Genomic DNA, 20,476 nt, shown 5'->3' on the forward strand with positions numbered 1-20,476 from the left:
GCAGGATTCGGAATTATAGATTAAGAATTGACCTGATCCCCCGAGCCGCTTGGCCCCGCCCACATCCAGTGCGCACGTCTGGCAGTTTGTTTACTGTGGCGTGCCCGTTGCCCGAGTTGCAGCTTCCCAAAAAGTTGGATCGGTTCTTCAATTCGTCGTTCGTTTATTCGCTTCGCTTCGCTTCTCACATATCCATATCTATCGTTTATGTTCCCAATCGTTGATCTGCACACGTCGTTCGTTCGCTCTCGAGATTAATCGTTGCTGTGCACCCTTTCGAAACACTGCTTGCTATGTACCGGACAGAACTGGTCCATTGATTGATTCTTTCCCAGCTATGGAGAGGCGCACTTTTGAATCCCCCATGGATTGGGAATATCAGAGCACCGGGCCGCTGGATCCCACCAGCCCGTTTGTACAGTCTGCTCAGAGAGCCCAGAACAACAATGCCTTCGGTCTGCCCCGGACAAACACCTTTGGTCAACCAGGTCGGTTTTCAAGCCTAGGCGCAGGCGCAGGCGCAGGCCCAAGCACAAGCACAACCACGAGCACACAGAACAGCCCCCATAAACCGCTTGCCCCAACTCCAGGCCGTGCTTCTTCAGCGTTCTCTTCATCACATTCTATTTTCCACCGCACAAATACTGCGCCCCCCTTCCGGAACCCTGCATTCACGACACCCCGCAAACCCTTTGTCGACATGGACGCCCTGTCCGAAGCCTCAGCTGCCGAGGACAGCCCGGCCCAGACCGACATGGACAGCTGTCCAGATACCCCCGAGACCGATGGCAGGGACAACATGCGGAGTTTCAGCCAGATGACCCTCACCCCGGCAAGGTCCAAGGCTCTGAGTTCTGCCATGTACAAGCGATCCCCCGGGAAAGGCGAAATCCCCCGCGGCTCCACGGCATTTGGCACAAGAGACAAGGTACGGAAGCGAAAGAGACGTCACGATGATAAGGACATCAGTGGCTTCCGACTCCCATACAAGCAATCAGATGAGTGGGACGATACCGAGGCCAACGATTCTGACGACAGCGTGTACCAGCCAAACGATCACCATGGACCCAAGAAGTCGGCACGCAGGAAGGGCTGGTTCGGTGGATTCCTCTCTGTCATCCAGAAGCATCCCGACGCTCCCATCGTCTTGGGATCCTGGGTCACGTTACTGTTCAACCTGGCCGTTGTCGGCCTGGCACTTTGGCTTCTTTGGGTCGTCGTGGCTAGCTTCCGGGATGATTTTTGGGCGGCCAAACAGGAGCTGCGCGCTGTCGTGGTAGAGGAAATGGCCAAGTGCGCCAGAGACTACGCCGATAACCGCTGCTCGCCCAGAGAACAGCGTCTACCCGCCATGAATGTCATGTGCGACGAATGGGAAGCTTGTATGAGCCAGAACCCGGACAAGCTTATGCGGGTCCGACTCGGTGCCAGGAACATTGTCGAGATTCTCAACGAGATCATCGAGACTATGCATTGGAAGACGCTGGTAAGTCTGCGGCAGAACCTCGGTCCACCCTCAACATTCCACGCCGGAGGAATACTAACCCAACGATACTAACTGCCGCCATAGGCTGCCTTCATCGCTCTTTTCGCCATTTTCTGCTTCAGCGGCATCTCACTCGTAAAGAGCAGTCAGGCCCCATCAAGCTTCGCTTTCGTACCGCACCCACCCCAGTCGTCGCAATCTGCCTTCCAACCACACCCACAAATCATGTATAGCCACGTTCCGCAAACACCGAGATCTCGCTATCTAGAACACATCCAAAACGACGAAACACCTGATACGGATGCTTCGCCTGACGTACAGAAAGCTCTTCCGCCTCCGTCCTACTACCACACCCCCAGCGGGAGGCGAAGTCCAAGCAAGGGCGATAGGGCCCGCAGTCCAACCAAAAGCCGTAGTCCCTCGAAAAGGTGGTAGACGCCTTGTGGCGGCGTAATGTTAGCATAGAACAGTTTCAGAGGAGTTGCATCACACATTGTCGAATAAGGGCCGGTCGGAGCATAGGGTGAAAAACATAAGGCAGGGTCACCGGAGGGAGTTCGCATTACATGTACCATATTTCATGTCTTATAAACCATACGCATTGGATCGTTACTACAAGAATAAATTAAACGATGTCGCAGCCAAGGGGGAAAAGAACAGAAGAAGAAAAGGTTATTGAGGGTTCTTGGGAACCACAGCAATGGCGAAAGCGTCCCATGCGCAAAGATTTGACATGGTTTCGTCAAAATAAATCCCCCCCGGGTTGATGATGGTAGCACGAAGCTGACAGACATTTCGCGCCTCGTAACCGGGGCACGGCATGCCCAGAAGTTAGTCCTTCATGCCAGAAAGACACATGTGGCCTTGCGACGCTGCCGGAGAAAATCAAGACAAATGTGCATGCAGGAATTTGCCGGGTGTTGTCTCCGTTCACGCTCGAACAGCATAATCGAACCTCCGTGGATCTGAGCCACCTGTAATATATGTAATTCTACATCATGGGCAACACAGTGCGAAAGACATCATCGAGGGTCTTTCCCCCTCCCCCCTCTACATGCTCTCTCCCGCGTTCCAGAACTCTATGCTTCAAGGAGGATGAATATGTATATCAGCTATCCCAAATGAACCGCAAGGGAGATATTTCTCTCCCCCGTATACCAACGAGGTCTGGGTGACGCGCGCTTACAGTAACGCAAAACCAGCTTCCTCCAGCATGCGTCCACCCGAAGGCACCATGGGCCTGCCCTGCATGGGAAACGGCCAGAAGAGCGGGTTTTCGATGCTCTTCACCGCGTGTGCCATGGGCCCGGCACCGAGCTCTTCTTCGATCCGAGACTGCTTCCCTGTGCTGCTCGGACCCCTCATCTTGTTGGGTCCCATTGCTTGGCCATCGGCATCGGCCTGGGCTTCCGAGCCCGGAAGTCCTTCGCTGAGTGAGCTGGTTGCGCCTTTAGTTCCGGTCCCCCATGTGCACATGAAGTCTTCTTCCGCCAAGTTCGGCACGAAGAAGTTGAGGCTATGTGTTTGTGGTCTTACGAGATCGTTCATATCGCCATTGGAGGAGAGCCCGCGTGATTGAGGAATGTTGACTGGAACGTTCCACTTCTTCGCCATATATCGCAAGATGTGAAGGGCTTGCTCGGCGAAATTATGGCAAGGGGCCATTTCAGTCAGGTCTGCGATGCCTTGATTAATGGCATCCACGCCTCGCGGGTTGACTTTGGTAGTTGAGGTGCTTGAGGGCGACCTGGGTCCAGCTGTGCTAGACGACGAAGGTCGTGGGTGGGTATGGCTCGCATCTCCACTTTCTGGCTTCGCCGTTGAACCGGAGGAACTAGTGTCTGGCATGGTGTCTTGTATGGGCGTATGAACGGCGCCCAAAGCCAGCTGCATGATTGCCGCGGTAAGGACGAAATATGGGACGAATGACGGCGTTCTTCGGAGGGTATATAATTGTGAATATGACTTGCATAACCCCTGAATAGCATCTGCGGCCTGAGCGCAGACATCCCGGGGCCTGATGCTCGAGCCAATGATTCGTAGTTTAATCAGAGGCCGGAACAAGAGCAATATTGCAAAATGGTAATACATATGTGCAAAAAGGACGGCAGGGGTGAAGTTGGTACCGAGGCGTAGTACTTCGGGTATTTGATCATACCAGTTGAGATACTCTGTGTATATGTTGAGAAGGTCACGGCTCGTCACCGGCTTCCCCGGTGAATGGAGCACGTATAAAGACTTATGAACCAGTCCACTCAGCTCGCAAAAACACGTGTAGACGGAGCGCACATTAGATGGCTGCTCACAGGACCGTTGCAAAGGTGCACCTAAGTCATCAGATGCTAAGTACTGGGAATCAACACCAAGGGATTGATCAGCAAGGGGCTGCACTTACCACTGTCAGTGTAGGGAACCCATAAAGAAGCCTCGATATCGTCAATGATGGCTGGTTTGGGCGGAAGATGTGGAAAGCAAGAACATTGGGGCAACGAGCCGGTTGCTAGGGACCAAGCATGGTCTAGAGCGAAGGCGCCCCAAAAGGTAGCAGCTTGAACAGCCATCTCATCCGAATCACCGTCGCCGTTCAACCGGTGCAGACCCATTTCGATAGCCATGCGCACGCTTTGTCCCGCATAATACCAACTTTCCGAATCTCTGCCACAACTTGCTTCACGAATAGACATTATGCCCAGGGCTTGGATTGTGGTAAGTGTGTGATGATTCGACTCCTTTGCGAGTAGCCTGAGAGCCTCCTTGAAAAAGTGATCACCGGAAGTCGTCGGGTCATCCGGATTGGCGCGTGTGCTGGGTTGGGAGGAAAACCTGCAGCCGAGCGCAAGCAAGGCGTTGATTAAGATGGGCGAACAATATCGGGCACGTCCATCGAGGAAATCCTTCAAGAAATGCTCTTTACTGAGAGATGCAAATGTTGGGTACTCCCAGCAGAAATATAAGGCGAGCAGATGTTGTACCAGAGCCGTATCTCCCGTAATGCCAGTCCACGTAGTAGTGGGCGAAGACTTCGTATCTGGTGAGTCCAAGGGGGCAAGTATCTGACCGGTTCCCTTATAGCGCAGCTCATCAGTGGATGCTTGATCCTGCACCCAGGTACCGACACGGTTTATCGGGGGCACATCCGATGTCCACTGCATTACATCCGGGTGGGAATTGCTCCGCGTAGACTGCGTCTGGCTATGTGAGGAGAAGGCCCAGGGACTCTGATGATCAAACTCGTGCTTCTGACTGTGCTGCGGTCCGAAGGAGAAGGATCCGTAGCCGCCCGGGAGAGCAGTGGCGGCGGTAGTGTTAGTATTGGTCGTGTGAGTGCTGGTACTGCCGAATCCAAAGTCTGCTATCCCAGACAGTGGTGGAAGCGTGAGACCTGGGCCTGGACCCCTTGCATTTGAAGGTCCTGGGCGCTGTGCGAAGCTGTGCAGAGTGCCACTGCCACTGCCGGCAGACAAAGCGCCACCAAGCCATTCCGAAATACTCTCGACAGTCTGACCATTGCGCAAGCGTACGATGACCTCTTCCCATTGGCCTGAGCTCTGGAGCGCAGACATGACAGATTCATTATGGCGCTGTCGTTTTCGCAACTGCTCGATTTCGCTGCGCAGATGCTCTTTCGACTGGCGCACAGGTACCTCGTAGACACATTCCACGGCCTGGGATTGGCATCTCCTGCAGGGATTTTTCCCGTCGCACTTGGCGCGCTTCTTGCGACATTCTGTGCATGCATTGGGGGTGACGACACCTAGACCCCTCCTCCTCTTGTTCGCGGCGGCCTCTGATGGGTTCGAGTTACTCGGCGCAGGATGTTTCTCGGAGGTGGCTGAAGTCGGTTCGGCTCCGGCGTCGCTGGCCGGTCCCCGGCCTTGTGATCCGCTACCCCCCTCCATTGAAGCTATCTGCCGTTGGTATGGCTATGCGCATGACAGTACATGCTTACTCCGGGGTTCTAGAGATCCGATACCGAAAGGTAGTTATGGCTAGTGCTGGGGGGGGGGGGGGGGGGGGGTTGTCGCAAACTTGCAAATTTCGGGATTGCGACGAGTCCCGGGTGAAACAAAGCCGCCGTGATGGGACGAAGTACATGTGACAGCCGGCCTTCAAGCACAACGGCTGAGAACATGAACTGCGCGTGCAATAAGATGGACGAGCTTTCTCGTCTGGGCTCCTGCAGTTCGGGCCTTGAGGGAGAGGAAAAAAAGTTAGGCAACTTGGGGATTGGTTGAAAGGTCACAGTGCGTGACTAACAAATTGCGGGCGGCACTGACTGACTGACTACCCTAGACGCGCATATCGTTTCATAGAGAAGAAGGAGGAGAGGAAGAAACCGAAACCAAGGAGACAAACAAGGTCGGATCAACAGTGCCTGCGCAGTGTAAGAAAGTGTCGGAATCAAGGCCGTTGACAAGAATTCCGAAGTGGGATGGACTTCTGACCTTGATCTTGGAGACGGGTACCTAGTCTAGTCCAGTCAAGTCTAACTACCGGTATTACTTAACCGTAGTCTAGTCTACAACAACATCGCCCGCACATCAAGTTGAGCCACGATCGGGGGCCCCGTTAGAGCTACAGTTTGTACTTGTAGATTGTGTTAGATAGGTAGCCTCTTTCGATGGTAAATCCCCGTGCCTAACATACCTAGCACGAAGCGAATTGGAGCTGTGACTACGGGGCTTCCAGAAGAGTTGTCCAGAGACTGACCCCTCCCGTCACCCATGTGCGCGGTTCAAGGCAAACAGAATTGCATTTCATCAGATTTTCTGTTGCGCTGCCCTCTGTGTGGCTGCACCAAACCAATTGACAATGACGTCCAATGGCTTGAGTTGAGCTCTAACCAGTTAGTAAATAAGTCCATGTAAGCTCCAGCTCCAAGTGTGAGCTCTAACCTAGCGAACTTAGCTTCGCTATTGTCCCCCATGTACGGCTTGTACGGATCCGTAACCATGCCAGGTTGCGTCATTCTTTGATTTCAGCTAAGCCGCCAGTGCAATTGGCCCATGTGGAATAGAGTCGATTAGCGTCCAAACCAAAGATTATTGGTCCACTTCTGAGCCTGCGACAAAGACAAATCAAATACGTCTTGATCAACAACATATGTTGTGTGCGACTATGATCATAGGTATGCAGTTTCATTTGCAGAAGCAATCAGCGCGCAAAGCTTGGCTGGCCAACAGGTCAGCCGACACTTGACGGCCACCCATGGAGATCGTGCCTTTAATTCATGAAAGCCACAACACCGAAGACATCACCAAACGAACTTGTGTAGTATCTTGAAGGTGGCCGTTTTTGTCACTTGTGCTATCCCGGCTCAAAGTAGTAAGCCGCGAATTTCGACTGAAAGATCGTGAAAACTAAAGCGAGGAACTTGAAAAGTTACAGATCTCGACCGAGGAGACTAACCGAATTTCTTGATGGCGTACTGTCTATTTGCTCTGGATAGTTGGCCGTTTAGTAACAAGGAAGCCAAGTCACCGAGACACCAAGATACAAGCCTCGACGCACTTTAAGAAATGCCAGTTGGAATATTTGGCTCTCAGCGATCGCAGATGTCTGGTGAGACAGACTTCCTGCCTATGCACGTTCACTGCTGAACTGTCTTCGCCGCCACGATGGAGAATCGGATGTCAATCCGGCTCGCACTCAGATGCCCGTCGATATGTGATCCATGACCATGTTCTTGCGACAGGTTTCCTAGTCTGTATCGAGTTCTGAGTGTAAAGAATGAATGTGCAAGTCGATCACGCAGACGGCTATCCGTATTTAGGCGACTTCTCATACCAGTTGGGTCATTGTCTGGGCCTGATGTCGCTTGAATAGCTTCGCTTTCTCAAAGGCAGGAGAGCCGCAAACTGTTGTCGGGATATCCCTCAACATTGCTTGCACCCAGAAACGCCAAATAGGCAGCTGTTCGCAGAATGCATAGACTTCGGGAACGGCAACGAAGCAATACGAGCCCGGAGCAACCCACTCGGCATAGTAGTCTACATAATGTGACACCAGAACGTGGTACTGCTTTCAAGTCTATCTCTATTTCATAGCTCAATCATCAGTGCGTTGTGTATCTGGTCTCGAGTCAACGCTATTAATATTGCCAGCTAGATCAGTTCTCTCTTGTTTTCGCGTTTAATAAGCATATAGCGCAGAACATTTTTCATGATTAACCTTCTTCATCGACAAACTGCGCCATGTCCTCGGTTATTGTTCGACAATGCATTCGTTAAATAACAAGCTCTGTAGAAGCTCGGGTTTCTGATATGAGAATGGTTCAATGGATCAAGAGCCAAAAGTGTGTTCACTGTAATCGAATATTAAGATAAATCTTTATTTGGCTCAACATTGAAGAGAATATTTCTATAACTTTAGGAACTTAGCAATTGTGATAGGGGAAGGTTCATCCTCGATAAAGCGAAACAAGCACAATAATCATCACACAACCCCTGCTCGTGCAGGTCCTTGCAGTCCGGAGCTCCTGGTGGCTCCAAGGCTTGTTGTAGAATCCTACGGGATCCATGTGTACCTGTTGACTAGGGTTCCGGGGCTATAGTCAGGCGGTTTGACCCGCAGATGACCCATATATATATATATATATATATATATATGTATATTTTTGGGACAAATCCCTTGTTAAACTGAACACTATACCAGGTTGAGTGTTGTTGTCGCTCAGAGCCCTTAGCAGATAAAGCTTACAATAGCCCTGGTTCCTAGTGCAGAAAAGCATGGTTGCCTTGTGTTGCCCAATCACACTCCATTACCAGAATGGATCACTTGGATGTCCCACCATAACGCAGTACTGTAAGCGAAAGTCCCAACAACCGGGAGTGCGCAGTGACTGGTCGATGTGCGTACAGAAAGGTGTGTTGTGGAACCACCAAATATTTGCCATAGTTGTAACAATTGGGGGCAGGCGCACCATGGCACTGAGCTTCTCCAAGTAAGGCAAATGGTGATCATCCCTGTAACTTCCTTGCTGGGACCAATCGCAAGTCACTCGTGCATATGATAATTTCGACAAAGTGTACCATTTTGTAACGTACCAAGTTCTCGGGTCAAAGGGCGAGATCCTTCTAGTTTCGTCCGTTTCATAATACGGGGCTGGATGGTGACAACGACAGGGCTTAATTCATCGCCAGACGTGCGATTTCGATATTAGAAGGACATACGCGACTAAGCGACTATTCAGAATATTCATGTTAGCTGCAGACAGTGAAGTCATCATGAATCCAATGAACCCCCCTCCGCGACCTCGTCAGCTTACGAATCACATCCAACAGACGCAGCGGCAGGATCCCGTTGCGGCATATGCAACCGTAGGCAAACCTCCCCACCTCCTCCTCCTCAGACCACCACACACTAAAAGGCTCGGAAAGTCTCATCAGAATGGCCACATGAGTGCTTACAATGGCGGGCCTGTTATCATGGCTGGCACCGCTCACGCGCAGTCCAACCAGTTCCATTCGCCGAGCGTAGCGATTCCTCTTATCGCTCGGGATAGCTACTTTTATAAGAGCTCAGGAAGCACTATTCCGTAAGCAGTTTTTATCATCTTCTGGTCGTTTTGAGCATGTTTATGAAGCGCATATTGCCTATGAGGAGCAATCGGGCCCTTTGTGAATGTTTCACAAAGCTCCTGAAAACCGCACAACCCATTTGAGAGTTATGATCACTGACTCCGAACACTGAAGCGATCCGTCTGCTGTATTGGAGAATGAACGGACATATCATGGCTACAAAGATGGTAAATACTGGCTTCCTAATGACGCAACAGAACAAGATCGATTAGATCTGCAACACGTCGCCTGGAGTTGTTATATGAGCGGCTCACTTGCCTGGGCGCCCTTGGAAGAACCTAGACATGTATTAGACATTGGGACTGGGACGGGAATATGGGCTATTGAGTTCGCAGAGAAGCACCCCGGTGCCCAGGTCATCGGGACAGACCTTAGTCTCATTCAGCCTCAGAATAGGCATCTACCAAACGTGGAGTGGATACAGGAAGACGCAGAAGACGAATGGGCGTACTTTCCTTCCCCGTTCGACTACATACACCTCAGAATGATGGTCACCAGCTTTCAGAATCCGAAAATCGTCATGCGGAGAGCCTTCAACCATCTACAGCCTGGAGGATGGATCGAGTATCAAGACTGGAGCGCTGATATCTACTGCCAAGACACCAGCACCCTGGGTACCTCCATTCACCGTTGGATTTCCATGCTTAAAGATGGCGCTAAACGACTAGGTCGGGATCTGGAGGTTCCATCATCATATAAAGAATGGCTTCAAGAGGTTGGTTTTGTTGATATCAAAGAGACTATCATTCGTGCTCCGTCCAACCCTTGGCATGAAGATGCAGACTTGCGAGACGTCGGCCAGTGGACGTTGGCGAATTCAGTTCAGGTCGTTGAAGGTCTATCCTTAAGGATCCTTGGCAATGGACTCGGAATGTCAGTACCGGAAATATTGCAATTGTCAGCCCAGGTGAAAAAAGATTTAAGTGACAGACGACATCGATTTTGGTGGACTTTGTAAGTGTACGCTCGCTAGAATAACGATAAGAGGCTAATTGAGACGTAGCCGGGTTGTCTGTGGGAGGAAACCATTTTGAGAGACCTCAACCAACCAGCTACAATGATTCTTGAAAGTACCCTTTTGTTTCCCTTTTATTTTCCCTTTTTTTTCTTTTTTCTTTTTTCTCTGTTTTCTTTTTTAGAACGTTCTGCCCACAACCCACCCTTCAAACCCGAAACCTCCCACGCATTCGCTTCTGATAGCTCTCGACAAGCTACCGGCGAATTACTCTTGTTGACGTTCCAGCTGGCCGGGGCAGTGCTGCCACAGTAGCTGACACACTGAGATCTACACGACTGATGTTGCAAAAGAGAAGATGTTAGCTCATGGTAATAGACATTTGTAGAGAGGCACCTGCCATAATGGACAAGTTACACCAAAATCCCTAAGCCATTGATCGATACATCGAGGATGGTAGAGATGACTGCAAGGTAGCTTGCGTAAATCGACACCATCCGAAAAGTCTTCCGTACAGATGGGACAAGATGCATCCTGGCGAACAAGTTCTGAACCCGGTTTCTGCAAGAGCGGTGTTGGCCGCTTCGGTATTGCCAAACTGCATCGTTCGATGATATCCTTGATGCGGGTTCGGACATTTTGTTTTTGCCTTCCTGTAGAAGTGGCCGGGAGAGCCGCAGTGTCGTCTTCTAATATTGTTTCTAGTCTTCCGCCTGGTACAGGTGGTTTGGCACTCGAGATGTCGGTGTTGAGCTCACGATCCTCGGTGTTAGGGGGACGCGTAGACTTGTACTTGATGATCGGAATAGAGTCGATTGTTTCCTCCTCTAACCCGCGTCCTCTCCATGTTGATCTTGTCCGAGCAGCCACTTCCTGTAGTGCTGCCAAGGTATTTGTTTTCCTTGCGACACAGACACCAATAAGTATCACGACTGCTAGAGTGATACACAGTACTGTCGAAATGGTTGGCGCATTTCCATTGATTTTCGAAGAATCCGGCGTTGCCCCTGCCATTACATGTAGATCCCAGGGTCGCTGCTGGCTGAGTCAATAGATAATAGTCGGATGAATGTCCACTGCGTAAGGGTCTCCCTTATGAACTACTTATGAGAGAGCCATGGCGGGCCATGTTGTGGGAAACATCATCGAAAGGCAAAGTTTCAATATCGGGAACTGTACTACATACAGCATATATTTGGTACGATTGCCAGCAGCCCAGGTCTAGGAAGCTCAGAGGCACTTTGAAATAGTTGGGTTTAATTGTAACACCGCTTATTACGCTTGATGGGATCATATTAGGACTGCCAGACAGCAAGCAGTGGGATACATGGTGCGCAATTGCGAACATGAGGCTCATGCATGTATTCGCCTGGCATCTCCTCGGGATTCTGCTTCTGAGGTATGAGCCGAAGGTTTGGATTTGGCAGTTGTCCGCTAAGCTGTACCCCTGATTTTAGGTAAATTTCACGTAAATGATCGCCAAAACAAGCAATCAAGGTTTTGAGCAGCTGCATTGGCGGCCTCAATTCCCCTAGACACGCGCAATTCCAGTGAGCCATTTGCATCTATAGGGGTCGGCATGACCCGTGAACTGCAGCCTGCGGGACTTGAGGGAATAACTGGCTTTTATTCCCGCAACGTAAATTGATTTTTTGCAGGCCAGTTCTTCAATGATGCTGCGTTGGACGGCATGGACGCCATGACGCCTAGAGATTGGCCTGGGGAGACTGGAACCCCCGGGATGCCTAAATAGCTTATTCCGGGACAGGCCTCCACCGAAACTGGGGAAGATGATACCATGCCGAATCCACTACTTGAGGGATGACAAACCTCGTTTTGTCAGGACGCTTTCCTGCCAGCAGTATTTGAAGCTTCTCAAAAAGACTAAATGAAGGTCACCGTCTAAGTCCCATGGCCTATAAATCTCGAGAAATATTTCTATGCATTGGCGTTTCCTATCTGGACGTTTTCAGTTCTGTTGACACACTAGTATCATTTGAGCATACGTTGTTCGGTTACTAACTTATGTCCAAGGTGCAAACGCAGCTGGCTTTCTGTATGGCAGTTGGCTACTAGTCTAAACTAACCTAGTCTGGTACTAGGATAAGGTCAGTCGATATGTCAAAGCAGTCGAAAGCTTTGTAACTTGATGAATTTTTGGAGAATGATGTTTTGATGGGACAATTGAAACCTTGCTTCCGTCAAAAATCGCTGGCAGCGTCATCATTTTCATACGCGGGATTGCAGGCACATTATTAGCAATAAACTCTGCGTTCAAACCGATCGTTACTATGTTTTCCTTCAAGCACCGCGTACGCATGTGTGTTGTAGTAGAGTCACAGACATCAGTCATTGACACCGCACAAATAAACAATTCGTATACCAACATGTCGAAGCTCCTCAACTGAGAGGGATATGTTGAAGAAAGTGTCGAAAGTCAAGCCTGGGTATAGGATTCAACAGAGTGAACTTCAAGTTTACTGCCTTGTGGATGAGGCTGTTGATGTGATAGTGGGTACCATCATTTGCCGATTATGGAAACCTGGATCGGCGGGGTGCATCGCTACTACAGAAAAGTAGTACCCAATGACTTTACGTTGCTCGTCATTTGCTGGGTTGCACGCATGCTTGGTGGACAGATCGGTCAATAATGTTGATTCTGGACGCATTTAGCATTCGGAATGTGGCTATCCGGAGTATTGATCTGCTTGTATCATGCCTAGCACTACTTCCTATACTCAAGCGGTTACCCATGCTGCCACGTTATTACAGTACGTGCTACAAGCCCCCGGTTGTACGCGAAACTAGGGTGCGGTGCGTAACTGGTCAAAAAGTGGCGGCGTTATTGAGCTGGTAAGGATGGTGACATTTCGTTACTAAGCCCCGCGCGTTGGCGTTAGCCCTTGATCAAAGCTAAGAGCCGTCGTGGACAGGAGGATATGTCATGGCCGCTGAGCTGCGCTAAGTTCGCTTCTCAACCTCGAGGATTCATTCTCCCCGAATTGCGTATCGTCAACATGGATGTTCTTTTACGACCAGCTGTATTGGCGCCAGCGCTGCTGGCCACAGGATGGCTCGTTTATCTGCTTCTGAAGCCTTCGAAGCTGCCACAGCTTCCTGTAATAGGAGCACGGCCTGGCGAGTGGTTTTCCCTCACACGAGCGAGATGGCGCAACGCAAGAGATATGCGGGATGCAACACTCGTGGCGTACAAGCAATATCGTGATCAGCCATGCCTCCTCCCTATTGCTGGCGGCAACGACAATGTCGTCTTGCCAATCAAGGAACTTCAGTGGCTGCTGGATCAGCCAGACTCAGTTCTCAGTATGCACGCCTCGACCAGTGAGGATCTGCAGCTTCAACACACAATCATGGACCCCAAGCTCGTCGGTGAGAACCCACTGCACCAGCAACTTATTTCGACGACCCTGACCAGAGAGACTGGAAATCTTATCCCTGAGCTATATGATGAGTTACGCCAAAGCATTGATGAAATCTGGGGCAAGGACACCTTGACCCACCGAGAGGTGGTGGTTTGGGATGTCATGCAGCGGGTTATTGGCCGAGTCACTAACAGGGTGTTTGTCGGTTTGCCGCTTTGTCGCAATGAGGAGTTGTTGAAGACCGGCATTGCCTGTGCACAAGATATTCCCGTCACGGCGACGCTGCTCCGCTTCATTTGGAAACCTCTCCGGCCAATTGTTGGGCTGTTCATCACTATGCCTCACCGCATTCACACGAACCGATTTTATCGTATCATGAAACCAGAGATTGATCGCCGTCTAAAAGCATTTGATGCCCAGCAGGTTGATCCCGAAGCGAAAGCATCGAAAAGCGAGTCGAACGACTTCTTGCAATGGTCCATCAAGCAGGCCAAAGCCACTGGCGATCCGTATCACTGGAAGTCGTACAGTCTAGCGTGCCGCATAATGTTGTTGAATTTCGCCTCCATACATACGTCCTCGTTCGCTATCACGCATGTCCTACTTGACCTGGCCTCATCGAAGCAGGAATATATCGATGAACTGCGTGAAGAGATCCGGGAAGTCCTTGCAGATCACGGCGGACAATGGAATAAGCGTACGCTTGCAGCTCTATCCAAGTTAGATAGCACAATGCGGGAGTCACAACGACTCAACTCTTTTGCAACACTTGCCACCAGTCGGACTGTTGTTGCACTGAACGGTGTCAAAACGCCTTCTGGTGTTGAAGTACCGTTTGGTGCAAGAGTCTGCGCACAGTCTTACCCCGTTTTCCATGACGAGAGCATATACCCGGATCCGTACAATTTCAGACCATTTCGGTTTGCCGAGAAGCGAAACAATGCTACCGAAGGCACATACATCGAAAAGGCACGTCAAGCATGGGCAACAACTAGCACTGAGTATACGGCTTTTGGTCACGGACGACATGCATGCCCTGGCAGGTTTTTCGCGTCGAGCGAGTTGAAACTTATGCTCGCATACATCCTAATGAACTATGATCTAGAATTTCAAGAGAAGCGGCCGGACAATATATGGTTCGGCATGAACAGGATGCCACCGATGAAGGCGACATTGAAGTTTAAGCGGAGATCGATTTAGTGAGATGACAGGAGTGAAGAAAGGTGGCCATGTTCGTTTCACGGCTAACCACATGCGTGCATCATATGACTCTTATTTTTCCTGGACAGTGTGTGTGTGACGTTGTGCGTCTTGGCAGCATCAGAATATGGTCAAGCTACGTGCATGAGTTAGTCGTCTATTGAGTGCCCCCGTTTGAAAGGGATGATGGAAAAGAATGGGGAAAGAGATAAAAAGAAAAAGAAAAAAAGAATCACCCAGTGGCACTGGTGCTATGTTAAGTCTCAAGGCCGTGTAGGATTTATTGCTGCAAAAGTAACGAGTCACTCATTTCAACGTTGAAACATACCTCATGCATCTATCGTATATATCGAGACTATTCTTGGCAGATTGACACATCCTACAGTTTCCTCTATCGCTCCACTGAGCCTTGCTAAGCTGGTGTGTCGTGTGAGGCGGAGCGTTAACTGAGCCTCAATAAGCCATGCCAAGGTCGATCCTATGCTGCGGGGACCAGTTATGGTGACAACAACCTCATGACGATTTAAGCATTTCGGCGGCGCAGCAAGATATTGGACACTAAAGGAATTAAATCTTGCTGCGTGACGTATGGGTGGCTATTACTGGTTTTCTTTCTGTTTAATGGAGAAAGTCTGGAGAAGTCTTTCCAAAATCTTTGCTTAATAGTCATACAGCGAATCCTCGGCACCGCCAAATACATCCCGACTTTACGAAGTCGTACGACTTATGCAACATGGCAACTTCTAGTTCCGATTCGTTCCAAAATAGCTTCAATCAGACCGCGAGCGCAGTATCCGCGGGAGTCATAGCCGCCATTGTCCTCGCTGTCGTTGCAGGCATCGGATCAATCATCGCAGGCTTTTGTTTATGGAATAGAAGCAAGAAGAGGCGCGAGGCAAGAGATACTGCTTTTCAACCTATGAGCAACGCCAACAATTACCAATACGGGGGTACCGCTAGCCAGTACAACAATATAAATCAACAAGCAACACCCTACAACTCTGCGTCGCCGCATGGTGGGCAGACGGAACTGTATGGAAGCACCGTATCACCGAGGTCTGAGGCCCCAAATACACCAGCGCCGTATCCTGAGGCTGCTGGTCGTGAAATATCTGTAGCAGCACTACACGACAATGCGCAGGCCGAGCTTGGTGAGGATAGAGTAAAGCGAAGTGAGCTTGCCTAGAAGGTGCATATAAACGTTGCTAAAGACGGTATGACACGAACGAGTCGTGCGATATTCATAACAGCAAAACAAAACCCCGAAAACATTGCCAGATATTTGCTCCGGGCGGGAACCACATTTAGTTGATAAATTTGATAGGAAGCGAGGACTTGAAACTACACACAATGGAGTTAGAGCATACATAATGAATAGCAAGGGCAAATGGGAATATTAGCCACATCACATGTTCAAGAAGCACTCAAGATTGAGTTTCCTTGAATTACATCATATTATTATCGATTAGAATACCCAGATTCCCGAGGGTTTAAGATCTTGTTTGTCGAAGAGAAAGATGCCCATATACAGACTTTTGGGTGAGGCGGTACATCGACATTAGGGCTCATCTCATTGTCCAGCCATAGCGCCTTATCCGCCAGGAGCTTTAATGGGAAGTTCAAAAATACGTGAAGGGAGGACTTCTTGTGCGGCCAGGTCATCACCATGTAACCAACGCCTCACATTGCTTGCACCACCACCAGTCCCCATCATGATCGAAGCTGTTATACAAATACCATCCTCGAATCTCGCAAGTATGCGTTTTCTGTCCGACTGGTTGTCTGCTAAAAGTTCAACGTCTCTAGTTTTTAATTTTTTTTTAATCTTTTTAATTTCTAATTTTTATTAATTCTTTTTATCCTGAGTATCTAGACCTTTTGCTCAGTTTCTTTTCGTGTTCTGTATTTGCAGTCTTCGAACACCAGGATATGGAGCAGCCTTAATGATCTCTCTTGTCACACCGTCACGAATCAGACCGCTTTGCTTTTGCGAAGTCTTCAAATTAAACGATTGGTCTGGTGGCAATCTCGTAACCTGGCATATAAGTCCGCGGGCAGAAGTAGCTCCAACTGTGCATGTGGTACCGGAGGTTCAATGGCGAAGCCCGTCTTCGACGTCGCGGCAACTTAAGAGCTACTACGGGTTGACCCGAGCCTTAACATTTATATTATGACATAAGCTAATAGATTTAGGAAGTTAGATGGGCGAGAAAACTTCAGATTTCTTTATGACAATTCAGACAGTGCGTCCCTTGTCAAAGTTATACATGCCATGAAAAGCTTCATATATAGCCTCGTGTTTCCAGGACTGTTATCGGTACCTCCCGAAAATATCAGCTTCAAAGCAATAGCCAGAATGGACTGGTACTCAGACCCAAACGCTCAAAATCTTAGCAATTGGAGTGATCAAGATGTCAGTAAGGTAAGCCGTTGGCGCGATTAGCCTCAATGTTCCAAATATCAACTAGCTAAGCATATTGAAATAGCTCAGACGCAAGCTTATAACAGCGAACCACACACTACATTGTCAAGATATAGTGGATGTGTATGGTCATATTTCCAATCCGCAATCCAAAAAGTCCAGAAATTTACATCATGTCTGGATATATGGCACCCGCGCTCATGAAAAGCTCTGATGATCTGATCGAGTATTGGGTAAAAGATTCTAGCACTGTCGACCCAAACGCAAAAAAAGGGTACTCGGAGCGATTCATCCACGGTGAAATATTCAGAGTGTATCCCGAGGTAAGCTGTGTGATGCACAGCCATGCGGAGGCGGTATTACCTTACGCGGCTGCCGTGCATGTGCCCATGACACCCATTTTCCACATGGCCGGCTTTCTCGGTAACAGTTCACCCGCTACACGTCATGAAGTTATAAGAACTGAGAATTTCTCAGGCTCTCAAGTGCCTATTTTTGACATAGCAAAAGTGTACGAACCTGGCGACCAGCGGGACATGCTCGTCCGCACTGCCCGCTTCGGCACAGCTCTTGCAAAGACTTTTTCTCAAATCCGGACTCAACTTCTCCTTCTCTAGACCACAGTGTTGTCCTAATGCGCCGCCATGGGTACATCACTCATAGTATATATATCGAGACCGCTGTATATCGGGCAATGTATACCAAGATCAATGCGGGTGCGCAGACGAATACTCTGTTAGTCAGAAATGCCTTTGATAATTTAGACCAGAACGACCAACCGAGTAACGTATCTGAACCGATATCAGAGGCAGTGTTAGAAGATTGTCAGAAGATGAATGAAGGTACTCAGGATAAATCATGGGCGTTATGGGTTGCTGAGGTGGAGAACAACGGACTATATGTCAATAATGGCTAGATAGAACCTGGCACCGAGTGCCCAACCTCATAGATGTTGCCTATACGGTGGACTGTGTATGTGTACGAGTACACACACAGAATCTCGTCATTTAAATTCCAAGCCAGTGATGAATTGCGCAGCAGCCTTCACAATTTGTTCCACGACCTCGACCTCCTCGAGATTACGAGGTGCGTAGATCATGACCCATCCTTTGTTGACAAAAGGGAGACAAAACCTCTGTCCCCAACCCTTCTCGACTACTTGGGCCGCGTCCCGATCACCTAGCCATACGTGCAGAGAATCATCTGATGAGTGCGCGTGCGCAATCTCATGGTCAAGAATTGGATCGCGCGCAATGGGATTCAGAGTGTCCAGGTCCCTTCTCGCATACAACCCCTCAGTCGTTCTGCCTTCGGTATGCGATGGCTTGACCTCAAATACTTCCGGGTGCGCCGCTGCCAGGGAGGTGACAATGTTGTGCAACCTGCTCTGCGACGCTGTTGAGAGCACCCTCTCTGGCACCTGCCGTTGCGGGAGGATGCGGGGCATCAACTTTGGCCGCCGCGTTGCGCGGATGGGGAGGTCTATGAGATAAGCTTGCCCTGACTTGCTGTATACCGAAGTATCCAGGAGATCGTCATTATCGAGCAGCGCTTTGATGCGCAATTTGGTCATCTTCCAGTAGCCGCTTGATGGGTCGTTAACTCTTGAGCTTCAATCAAATAGTCTTACGGCACTACTCACGCCCATGTCGGCGGTGTGCCACCTGTACCGAAGGACCTCCAATCAACAAAATCATTAATGGTCCTAAGCATGTGTAAATAATCACCTCCAAGTATGCGGTGGCATGGAAACTTGCCAAGCGAAGCCGACAACAGCGGTGGTGACGATACCCGTCAGTAGAGGATTCGTTCTTACTGTGGATATTGCTCCTCCAAACCCTTCACGTGCAATGTGGTTGAGCGACATCTTGGCACATGTGATGTGGTATCTCTATCGATGGGTTGATTTTGAGCTTAAAGTGTGATGTTGAAGCTCAATTACTTTACTTGCAGCTGGCCGGACGTCCGATTTACTCACGTCGTGGGGGTCACTTTACCCACGGCCGCGTGCACAAATTGGAGAAGCTGGTGCCCAATACGCCTGCAAACTGCACATTTCTATAGTGTCGGCATGGCAATCTCACGATGCAGAATTCATTGCGGTAGCAACGAACATCAGTATTAGCAGACAGCAATGGCTGCTGACACTTCATACTCGCATCACATCAACACCTTCTTGAATGCGTCTCCTAGGCCTCTTTCGTCCAACCATGTTTCCACCGCCTTCATGTCATTTCGGTTCGCCCTCTCACCCCTTCGCTCGCCTAAGAGGTCTGTAATCTCCTGCATGCCTTTAAAGACGCGTTTGATATCGCCTGTGTCCCTGTGTCGCTCGCTGACCTTTTTGTGATGAGCTGGAATGTCGCCCCAACTATCCGTCTTGATGAACTTCATGTAATCATCGATGCTCTTGGATCCTCCCTCTAAACAGAGAATCCCCGGTTTGCCAGCCAGGAGGAAACCACTCAGCCCGTACGAAGGTCCATGGTTGATCAGGTCGTCTCGTTTCGAGCGTGTGCTGATTGACGGGAAGTAGAACCAGACACGTACCAGAGGCTCAGTACTTGTCGTTGCGGTTTCTTTTGCTATGTTGTTCTTGGTGGACTCAATGTGACGCAAGCAAGCCTCCTTGACAAATTCAATCGCACTCAGCATGTCTTCGCTTGGAATTTCGTACTGCAGACTTGTCACTTCTGCCTTGCTCATCCATGACGGCTGCTTAACTCTGATACGGATAGCTGGTGGCTCATCTGGAGGTTGTGGTCCCTCGTATTGTGTTGGTATGATTAGATCCAGTATTACAGAACGCGAACCTGGAGGCTCGCTCAGCTCATCTGACAAATCTAAAGTAAGGTAAACAGAAAGGGAAGGAGCACAGGTTCCAGGCGCTATTATATTGCCACCAATCCAGTTCGTGAGATCAACACGCGCAGACTCAGAGTTTGCATCGAGCTCAGCATCCTCCGGATACATGGCCAGGAGAAGATCGATCTGGCTGAGCTGGAGCTCCATCAGGTCTAGCGGTAGGAGTTGTGACATCTCGGTGGACAACTGGACAGTATACTTTGTTCGCTAAATTTTCACAAATCGAGCCGTCGATATAGAGTAAGATAGCCTAGGCCGCTGTACCGCATCTATGATTTGTGTGAAGGAAACGAGCGATATAGGAGATTCTCTTCATTTTTTGCCCACCAGCTGCCAGGCGGCTGCACCCGGCATCTGCCTATTGGTGGGCCGAGACGGAAGTTTGCCAAGCCCGTCAAGCCCCGATGGTCTACTCTTTGGGGGAAAATATATATTAAAGTTCAACGTAAAATCTTATGCCTTTTGCACTTCTGAGTTTATGCTGTCTGACATCTTTTCTTCCTAGTAACCCCCATCACGCTTCCAAAAACATTATGAGCGCCCTATAATTATCGTTCAGCGTTATTTAGGGCGCCGAGCGATGCC

The 20,476-nt window shown here is 49.6% G+C and overlaps 9 protein-coding genes across 9 annotated transcripts; 5 read left to right on the plus strand and 4 right to left on the minus strand.

Annotated features, from left to right (window-relative positions):
* Window positions 1-337: 337 nt before the first annotated feature.
* On the plus strand, window positions 338-1,921 carry BKA67DRAFT_655679 (Di-sulfide bridge nucleocytoplasmic transport domain-containing protein; the record flags this gene model as incomplete). The annotated part of the gene is made up of 2 exons (XM_046106803.1): window positions 338-1,486; window positions 1,571-1,921. The coding sequence occupies 2 exons, from the start codon at window positions 338-340 to the stop codon at window positions 1,919-1,921; spliced, it is 1,500 nt and encodes a 499-aa protein (XP_045961640.1).
* Window positions 1,922-2,668: 747 nt separating this feature from the next.
* Window positions 2,669-5,385, minus strand: BKA67DRAFT_590930 (fungal-specific transcription factor domain-containing protein; the record flags this gene model as incomplete). The annotated part of the gene is made up of 3 exons (XM_046104645.1): window positions 2,669-3,204; window positions 3,292-3,813; window positions 3,882-5,385. 3 exons carry the CDS (start codon window positions 5,383-5,385, stop codon window positions 2,669-2,671), a joined length of 2,562 nt encoding a protein of 853 aa, XP_045961641.1.
* A 3,024-nt stretch (window positions 5,386-8,409) lies between these two features.
* BKA67DRAFT_590931 (S-adenosyl-L-methionine-dependent methyltransferase) lies at window positions 8,410-10,100 on the plus strand (the record flags this gene model as incomplete). The annotated part of the gene is made up of 3 exons (XM_046104646.1): window positions 8,410-8,429; window positions 9,181-10,020; window positions 10,070-10,100. The coding sequence occupies 3 exons, from the start codon at window positions 8,410-8,412 to the stop codon at window positions 10,098-10,100; spliced, it is 891 nt and encodes a 296-aa protein (XP_045961642.1).
* Window positions 10,101-10,150: 50 nt separating this feature from the next.
* BKA67DRAFT_188325 (uncharacterized protein) lies at window positions 10,151-11,175 on the minus strand. The gene is made up of 2 exons (XM_046095329.1): window positions 10,422-11,175; window positions 10,151-10,359 (listed from the first exon to the last, which is right to left on the minus strand). The coding sequence occupies exons 1-2, from the start codon at window positions 11,033-11,035 to the stop codon at window positions 10,278-10,280; spliced, it is 696 nt and encodes a 231-aa protein (XP_045961643.1). The 5' UTR covers window positions 11,036-11,175; the 3' UTR covers window positions 10,151-10,277.
* A 1,863-nt stretch (window positions 11,176-13,038) lies between these two features.
* Window positions 13,039-14,604, plus strand: BKA67DRAFT_532622 (cytochrome P450; the record flags this gene model as incomplete). Its single annotated transcript, XM_046099560.1, has 1 exon — window positions 13,039-14,604. The coding sequence occupies one exon, from the start codon at window positions 13,039-13,041 to the stop codon at window positions 14,602-14,604; it is 1,566 nt and encodes a 521-aa protein (XP_045961644.1).
* Window positions 14,605-15,337: 733 nt separating this feature from the next.
* On the plus strand, window positions 15,338-15,790 carry BKA67DRAFT_655683 (uncharacterized protein; the record flags this gene model as incomplete). The annotated part of the gene is made up of 1 exon (XM_046106804.1): window positions 15,338-15,790. The coding sequence occupies one exon, from the start codon at window positions 15,338-15,340 to the stop codon at window positions 15,788-15,790; it is 453 nt and encodes a 150-aa protein (XP_045961645.1).
* A 1,043-nt stretch (window positions 15,791-16,833) lies between these two features.
* On the plus strand, window positions 16,834-17,836 carry BKA67DRAFT_188450 (uncharacterized protein). The gene is made up of 3 exons (XM_046095331.1): window positions 16,834-17,026; window positions 17,091-17,449; window positions 17,504-17,836. Exons 2-3 carry the CDS (start codon window positions 17,146-17,148, stop codon window positions 17,641-17,643), a joined length of 444 nt encoding a protein of 147 aa, XP_045961646.1. The 5' UTR covers window positions 16,834-17,026; window positions 17,091-17,145; the 3' UTR covers window positions 17,644-17,836.
* Window positions 17,837-17,860: 24 nt separating this feature from the next.
* On the minus strand, window positions 17,861-19,039 carry BKA67DRAFT_188432 (uncharacterized protein). The gene is made up of 3 exons (XM_046095330.1): window positions 18,784-19,039; window positions 18,669-18,731; window positions 17,861-18,612 (listed from the first exon to the last, which is right to left on the minus strand). The coding sequence occupies exons 1-3, from the start codon at window positions 18,891-18,893 to the stop codon at window positions 18,030-18,032; spliced, it is 756 nt and encodes a 251-aa protein (XP_045961647.1). The 5' UTR covers window positions 18,894-19,039; the 3' UTR covers window positions 17,861-18,029.
* Window positions 18,958-20,281, minus strand: BKA67DRAFT_555215 (uncharacterized protein; the record flags this gene model as incomplete). Its single annotated transcript, XM_046102054.1, has 1 exon — window positions 18,958-20,281. A coding segment is annotated over exon 1 (874 nt), but the record flags the coding sequence as incomplete, so codon positions are not given.
* Between the last annotated feature and the right edge of the window lie 195 nt (window positions 20,282-20,476).

Source organism: Truncatella angustata (assembly GCF_020726525.1).
Source record: "Truncatella angustata strain MPI-SDFR-AT-0073 chromosome Unknown BKA67scaffold_2, whole genome shotgun sequence".
Classification (NCBI taxonomy): Eukaryota; Fungi; Ascomycota; class Sordariomycetes; order Amphisphaeriales; family Sporocadaceae; genus Truncatella; species Truncatella angustata.

Excerpts from the sequence above, each read along its gene's own strand:
- BKA67DRAFT_188450 (XM_046095331.1), top strand. The coding sequence starts at position 17,146 with ATGTGTATGGTCATATTTCCAATCCGCAATCCAAAAAGTCCAGAAATT. Across the intron at positions 17,450-17,503 it reads CCACATGGCCGGCTTTCTCG|GCTCTCAAGTGCCTATTTTT; the intron begins GTAACAGTTCAC and ends AGAATTTCTCAG.
- BKA67DRAFT_188325 (XM_046095329.1), bottom strand. The coding sequence starts at position 11,035 with ATGGCAGGGGCAACGCCGGATTCTTCGAAAATCAATGGAAATGCGCCA. Across the intron at positions 10,360-10,421 it reads GGTGTAACTTGTCCATTATG|TCGTGTAGATCTCAGTGTGT; the intron begins GCAGGTGCCTCT and ends TTGCAACATCAG.
- BKA67DRAFT_188432 (XM_046095330.1), bottom strand. The coding sequence starts at position 18,893 with ATGTCGCTCAACCACATTGCACGTGAAGGGTTTGGAGGAGCAATATCC. Across the intron at positions 18,732-18,783 it reads GCTGTTGTCGGCTTCGCTTG|GACCATTAATGATTTTGTTG; the intron begins GCAAGTTTCCAT and ends ACACATGCTTAG. Across the intron at positions 18,613-18,668 it reads GGCACACCGCCGACATGGGC|CGGCTACTGGAAGATGACCA; the intron begins GTGAGTAGTGCC and ends CGACCCATCAAG.